This window comes from Bidens hawaiensis, unplaced genomic scaffold (genome assembly GCF_021521415.1).
Source record: "Bidens hawaiensis isolate Kalapana, Puna unplaced genomic scaffold, B.hawaiensis_p1.1 tig00038205_1, whole genome shotgun sequence".
In the NCBI taxonomy this organism is placed as follows: Eukaryota; Viridiplantae; Streptophyta; class Magnoliopsida; order Asterales; family Asteraceae; genus Bidens; species Bidens hawaiensis.
In genome coordinates this window covers 60036-67948 of record NW_027505537.1, presented here as the reverse complement: position 1 = coordinate 67948, position 7913 = coordinate 60036, and the positions used below count along the sequence as shown (strand labels likewise).

At 34.5% G+C, this 7913-nt stretch overlaps 1 protein-coding gene across 1 annotated transcript; it reads right to left on the bottom strand.

Moving 5' to 3' along the window:
* Positions 1-4107: 4107 nt before the first annotated feature.
* LOC143613808 (putative cell wall protein) lies at positions 4108-4509 on the bottom strand. The gene has a single exon (XM_077087422.1). The coding sequence runs from the start codon at positions 4507-4509 to the stop codon at positions 4108-4110; it is 402 nt and encodes a 133-aa protein (XP_076943537.1).
* Between the last annotated feature and the right edge of the window lie 3404 nt (positions 4510-7913).

Below are 7913 nucleotides of genomic sequence, written 5' to 3'. Positions count from 1 at the left end.
TTGTGCTCATTTTACATTTGTTCATTTATGTTTGTTTATCTTTGCTCAATTATGTTCGTTTAGATTTTAAACAAATGGACATAAACGGACACGGATGCTCATTTTTTAAATAAACGAACATGGATAAACATTTGTTCGATTAGGTGTTCATTTTCGTTTAAAGGTAAATGAACTAACACGAACATGCCCTTGTTCGTGTTCGTTCGATTCGTTTATAATCGGTCTCAATCTCTAGGATCTGCCGATTTCGTTTGTGCTCCTGAACACATTCCTTTCCGTAATTAACGAACACGAACATAGAATCTCGTTCGGTAAGTGTTCATGAACACATTATTTCCTTAATAAACGAACATGAACACGGCTTCGCTCGTTTTCATTCGGTTCGTTTACAGCCCTACAATAAAGTATACAACCCTTTATTTTTAGTAGGATATGGTTTGCTATTCATAATTGGGTTTGGGCGTAGCTTGCTGCTCGTTCACTTACTAATTCATTGTAATCGTTTTGGATGACACCATGTTAAATATTATCTTTAGAAAAACATGTAACTTAATTTACTCATCCTCGTCTAATGAGTTTCGAATGATTCTCACGGACGGCTGTCAAACCATAAAATGAATTGTCATATTTGTGTGAATTATGCATGAGCTGGATTTTTGTGACTTTGTCGGACGCATTTTTTTGTTGTTTAGCTTTTCGATTTTTTCTTTCTCCTTTTAGAAACTTTGGACAAAACATAAATACTATCAATCTTATGTTTGTTTGGGAAAAAGTTTGTATATATATTTTATATAGTTCAATTTTAAACTTACTATTCATGTCACTTGCCTCTTTTTACTTCATTTTATCTAAATAAAATGATTTAACCCCACTTAACTTTGATTCTTCAATTTTTTTAAAAATAATTCTTAAATTATTGTGTATGAGTGTAGATGATTTTAAAGTTCGTTAACATTTTAATCCATATTATTTTTAACACCTCATAACTCAAGAAGGAAGTGATGTCTCACTCGTTTACCTGTGCCAAATCAGTTTTAACACCATGAGAGTTAAGTATACCCTGGACCTTAGGCCATGGGCCATACATTCACGTTCCTTAACTCTACGTAGGCGCCACATCACATATTTTACCCCATTAATTCACTCACCAGGGCCTTCTCCGAGAATCCCTTGGAATTTTGAGGTCTGGTACGAATAAAATAATGAGCCCCTAAAATTGCGTTCTTAAAAATGTGATAGACACTTTAACAATTTACTAATAATGTTGTCTTTCAAAATGCCAAAACAGACCAAAACAAAAAAAATAATAATAAATAAGTTACTAAAATGACTCATGTAAAACACAAATAAAAGGAAAAAAAAGAAGAAAACAATTTTTGAGAATTGAACCAAAAATCTTTGATTCCATAGTCTAGAGGTCTTTTCATTCATTATTTTTGAGCACAGGTTTTTGCGGTAAAAAATGGCAATGAGCCATTTTGTAGTATTTTGTTTTAAAATAAAATTATATATAAAATATAAATATATTTTTTTAATAATTACGGGTCTCTCGGGAGAGTGGGCCCGTCACCCTCCGTTTGGGCCGGCTTGTCACTTACCTCATCCAAGAAAATTGTTTAGCTCTTATTCACTTCTCTTTATTTAATGTAAACTGTTTCTTAAATTATTATGTGTGCTTAAATAATTTTAAAGTCCGTTAACATTTTAACCAACATTGCATTTAACGTCCCTTAATTCATAAAGGGAGTTGTATGCTACTCATTAATCCATGCTAACTCCGCTTTAACGCCTTGAATGTTAAGGTATATTCTTCGCCTTTGTAGTTTGCACCTTGAAAAAAAAAGAGTTGAAAGAGCATATTTATATTTACAACGGTTTGGGCGGCCATTTAAGTTTGTAGGCTTGATCGAATTTAATCTTATTCATGAAGCTGACAAAGGTAGGCCATTCAAGTTTGTAGGCTTGAAAAATATTGCATATTTATGACCTAAATTTCTAAACAAATAGTTTCTGTTAAAAAGACCGTTTTAAAGTAGAAGTCGTATGTACCTCGTCAAATGGTTTGATCAGTGAGTAATTTTTAAAGGGACACTTACTTTATTCTACGTACGCCATCATTTGATTTCAAATAATACCAATTTTGGTAAGAAATAAACTCACTAAAGCCAATTCCATATAGCTTTTTTACAGCGAATTTATTTTTCTAATTATTGTCTTATGCGGAAGTTGAACTCAAGACACCCCCTTCTTCCATACCGAGCCAATAAGGTGTTTAAAGGCTTTACCGTACCTTTGTCAATAAACCACCAACACCATTGGTGTCAATTCATATTGCTTGATAAATCGAAAGATGGTAATCAGGCAACAATCGGTAACTTGAACATGATGAACGAATTGTTCGACTCTTTTCTTATTGCGAAAGACAGTTAATCAAAAATACAAAGAAGGGCTTATATAATATTCTAACACGGGCACACCAATTCGAAATCAAATACAAAACAAAACATTTATCTTTAAAATTAAAAAATAAACTAAACTTTACCTTCAAGTAATTAAATTAACGTTAACCCTTGAATTTTAAATGATCTCGCCCCTTGAGATCCGAACCATACCTCCCTATGCAGCATTGCTCGTTTTTAATATATGTATCAAATAACCAACTTCCACATCAACCATTATCCGGGCCGTATCAACAATTAACGTTTAATTTAAATATGTATAAACAATAAACCATTGTTATAATATAATTTATATAAATATACCAAGAAAATATATAGAAGCATTTGTCATTCGTAATCCATATTCTCTTTCTATTAAATTCCTACATGGAGAAAGAAATTAAATGCCTCATGGATGATTACTTCAATCATGACCAGGAGTGTGCATAACTGCATATGTTTAACATATTCTATCAAACAGATTTGCCCATATATAAACTGGAAGTGAGGAGAAAGAGAGACGAGACGAGAAACCTTACCGCTAACCAATTTCCATTTCGACCGGTTGGTTGTCTTAAAACAGTTATGTATCACAAGAACATAAGCCATTTGGTTTGTGTTTTGGCACTTTAAGTCCGGCTTTGGATCAATACGGAGTGCCCAACTTGCGCAGGAAGTGAATAGCAATCCTTTGGACCAATAGAATTGGTAGAGTTTTACCATTGTTGAGTTTAATGTAACACACTACGTACGTAAACTAGAGTAGATCGTCACTCCAGTTTAAAAGTTGGTTGTACGTTACGCTTATGTTTCGCCATCGTTTTATACACACACAAATTGTGTTCTAAAGAAAAATTAGAAATGGGCGTTGTAGTGATTGAGCCAAACATGACAAAAAAAATATCCTAAAATCCAGCTGGTTATTGTTGTTGAATAATTTAAAAAGGTTTTATGTCTTGAAATCCTGGTGATTTAAGGGTGAGAGATTTGAATCCTGGAATGTAGAGGTTTGGTGGTATTAAAAGTAGTTAATAGGAACAGATAGGTGGTGTTTAAAAATTTGCTTTTGCCAATAATATTGTATACAACAAACACATTCTTTTTCACTTATTTAGGTAACAACTTCTAATATGATTTGGTATATTTTACTAAATTTATATGGTATTATTAAGTGTTTATACTATATAATACTATAAGACACTTCTATCATTATCATGCCTTTGATTTTCCTTAAATCATTTCGATCAGTCCAACTAGTGAGCAGGTAAAGAGGCGGCGCTGGTTTGATCGAGCACCGGTCCAAGCACGAAAATGTATATATGTTTTGGTTGGTGTCACGAATGCCTCATGCAGCGAAACCGAAGAGAGAAATATGCATTGTGCATATATCCAGGAATTAATAATTATCCATGTTGTCCTCACCATGGTAAAGAAAAGAACAAAAGTGCACCATATATATAAAAATAAACCAACTCAAGCATTTATTAACTAACGTACCAACTTACACTATTTTGTTTATTAATTGGTTACACCATCACCAAACACATCATAAATCACCCAACTGAAAGACATTAAACAACATCTTGTAGAAAGTACAACAATATAACAAAACAAAACAAACCACATTACCAAATTAACATGACCCTTCATTTCACCAAACTCGTTTGCTTCAAGGATTGGTCGTGTCGACCGGAGTGTTCCCAATGCCACCTGCAGGATTTGGAACCTCAACACTGGGGTTTGGAACTAGCGTATCATCACCACCTGGCACGTAGTTACGACCACCAGACCCACCAACACTAGGAATCGAGACACCCGGGAAACCATTGTTGCTGCCAGTGATGGGATTGTAGGTGAAGGGGTTGAACCCTTTCTTGGACTTGGGTTTGATACCTCGTCCAACACCGGGAATTAGGTATCCACGGTCATGAAAAAAGAACTTCTCAGGGTGTTTGATGTCATCGGGGTTTTTAGCGTCGACATCATGAAGGTTTCGGCCTGCCAGTGTCGAGCCAATCAAGAGATTAAAGACAAAAAGAAGAGCCATTGCGGAGTACATAGTTTTAGCCATTTTCTTGAAAACTTGTAAGTTGTAATGGGGAGGGTTGACGAAGGTACATGGAGTAGGAAGGTGTCCTTTTATAGTAGTCATCCACCTACTTCTTTCATGCACATGTATGTTGCAATAAATACGTGAAGAATGGTTGATGATACGAAGATGGATATATGATACAAACAATCCAATTCAACTAGGGTTAACGTATCTAATATTATAGAAAATGAGAAGAAATTATTGAAGAATTAAAGTGCTAATTAAATCCAAGTGGTTCAAAACACAGTAAAAGATGTCCAAATTCAAGGAACAGAAATATTAACATCATTTTATTGATTTCTTTTGGTACGTACGGACATTTGAGTTTCTAATTAGTTTTATTATCATTCTTCATTTTTTTTTGTTTTAATATTTAGTTTTTTCATTAATTAAGTATTAAAACTTATTTATCAGAGATCTTAACATATATGCTTTTACTTTTATTTTATATGTTTGAATAGTATAATTATTATATATTATTTAATTATTTAAGATTTTAAATGTTCAGATTGTTATAAAAACATAGATATATGATACGAAGCATGGCAAACACAGACTCAAGTTTGATAAAATAAAATAAAATAAAAATAAAATAGTTAAGTTGAAAACATAGAAGCCATGTATAGTGCTTTTGAATGAATAAACCATAAAGATATAACCTAATTAATTTGGTGAAATACTTGAATAGTGTTGCAAAATCAAAATCTATATATGAATTGTGACATGTTAAAATGATGAAAAACATCTTTATACAACATGGATAAAGATAACTCACAACATTCAAACTGCAGATCATCACAAGAATGCGTGATCTGGTTGTCCACGGTTGATGGGATTGACTGTGTGCATCGACCATCGGGTCACCAAATGCACGAACGTTGTGCTTGTGTTTTGGGCTATAAGTAGATGTCTTGTGTTACGTTTAATCTCACCCCTTTTGCTCTAATTAATACATATACTTAAATTAGATATCTCTCTTGATTCTAACATCATTCGATTAAACTGAACAAGATAATTAAGAACAGGAGATACAACATCGATCATTCATCATTCTTTTATTATAGAGCGGCATTAATAAAGCTTGTTATAGTGACCGGTTAAAAGATAGTTCATCATTCTGTTGATGATTTGATAAGAGGGAAACACTATCTTGATATAGTGTTAATTGCATCGAGGGTTGGGAACACTATCTTAACTAGTATTGTAAATGTACATTGTGAGGATACACTATCTTGATATATAGTGTTTGAGTAGATTCACTATTTTGGCATAGTAAATGTCTGAGGACTTGTAAAGACATGCTATCTTGACGTAGTGTTTTGAAGAAGATGATCATTATCTTTGCTTAGTAAGACAGTGTACTTGAGGATCCCTACACCGTTTAATTAAATCTCAATTTCCGAGGATCAGATCAGCAGGTGATATTCACAACATTATTCAAATCGTCAATAAAATTACCAAAATAATAAGTACTACATGTATCATAGTTTTTATTATCTATATATTGGCCATTTGTATAAAATATATAACTTCACAGTCTACCGTAAAATTGTTACTTGTGTGGCCACCCCGTGAAACCTTAAAAATATAATTTCATCAAAGACCGACGTGTAAAACACATGCAAAGTAGGGTAAGTCTTGCCGATTAATAATTAATGCTGGCAGGGCCTGGGTGGTTTAATGGTTATATATATAGTTGGATGGTCCGAACCAACCGTCATTGATTTGATGTCCACCAAATCATTGGAGGCTGCATTTACTTCGTACGTACTACCAGATTATTAACAGGCTAGCATAACGTAACCCATGCAGGAAATGAGCTTGCAGTTCATCCACAGTACTTTATTTGCTGACACATGAAATCTTGGTTTCAACCAGATTCATAACCCATATCGGTTACTGCGGCTAGCTATTAATGTTTACATATTCTCATGCCCCACTGACAGCTTCAAAATCGTGTCTCATATTGATAATGGAATAGTAATTGGAATATCAAATGAGTTATTTTATTCACTAGAAAGATTACAATATATATTAACAATACAATGCACAAATCAAGGAACAGATTTGTATGCAATAAATATTTCAATAACTAATAATAACTCCAAAGATGTCATCGGATGTCAAGGCATAAAATAAGCTTGCCATTAATTCAAATCAATTGAATTAATGAATATTAATCTTGTTAACATGCCCCCGCAAGATTGACGGTCTAGTAGTGAGTTCGATCTTGGAAATAAGAAGATTAAATCTTGATCGTGGAGTGGGTTTTGTGAGAACATCCGCCAACTGATCATCTCTGGCAATGTGTGTCACTTGAATGGAGTGATCATGTACTTTTTCCCGAATGAAGTGGAAGTCTAGTGCTAGATGTTTCATACGTGAGTGGAAGACGGGGTTGACTGAATATTGTGTGGCACTTAAATTGTCACAAAAAATTGTTGGAATGGTGGTAGAGGTGAAACCAAGCTCATGTAGTAGGGAGTTAACCCAAAGTATTTCAGTTGTTGATGAAGCTACGGCGCAAAACTCACCCTCTGTCGTTGATCGGGCTATGGTAGGTTGACGTTTAGAGCTCCATGCGATTGGATTGGACCCGAGATAAACAATATAACCCGTGGTGCTTTGATAACTATCTTTGTCTCATGCCCAATCTGCATCGGTAAAAGCATGCAGTTGCAATGGAGACTTATAACGAAGTAAAATACCTTTATTTATGGACCCGTGAAGATATTGAAGTAGACGTTTAAGGGCATTCCAATTAACAGTGGTAGGAGCATGCATAAATTGGGATAACTTGTTAACTGTAAAGGCAACATCGGGCCGTGTGAGGGAGAGGTATTGTAAGGCACCAACTAAGGCTCGGTATTTCGTCGGTGAGGAGATAAGGGTGCCTCCATGTAAAGTGATGGACTCGGAGCATGTAATTGGTGTAGGCATGGGCTTACAATCACTCATATTGGCACGTTGGAGAATATCTTGGATATATTTGGTTTGAGACAATAATAGACCAGAGGAATGTGGAATGACTTCCATACCAAGAAAGTAGGATAGATTTCCTAGATCCTTTAATGAGAATTTGTTTAAAAGGGAGGAGATGAATGTGTTGATAGTTTGAGAGTTAGGTCCGGTGATGATAATATCATTAACATAGACAAGAATATAGATGGGGGAAGAGCTAGAAGTATGTATGAATAAGGAAGAACCGGATATGCTCGGCTGAAAATCGTTGAGGGTAAGATGAGATTTTAGTTCTTCGTACCAAGCCCGTGATGCTTGACGAAGACCATAGATAAGTTTATTTAGCTTGTAAATGTGAGATGGAAATGATGGGTTTATAAAGCCAGGTGGTTGGGCCATATAAACATTTTCCGTTAGAGTGC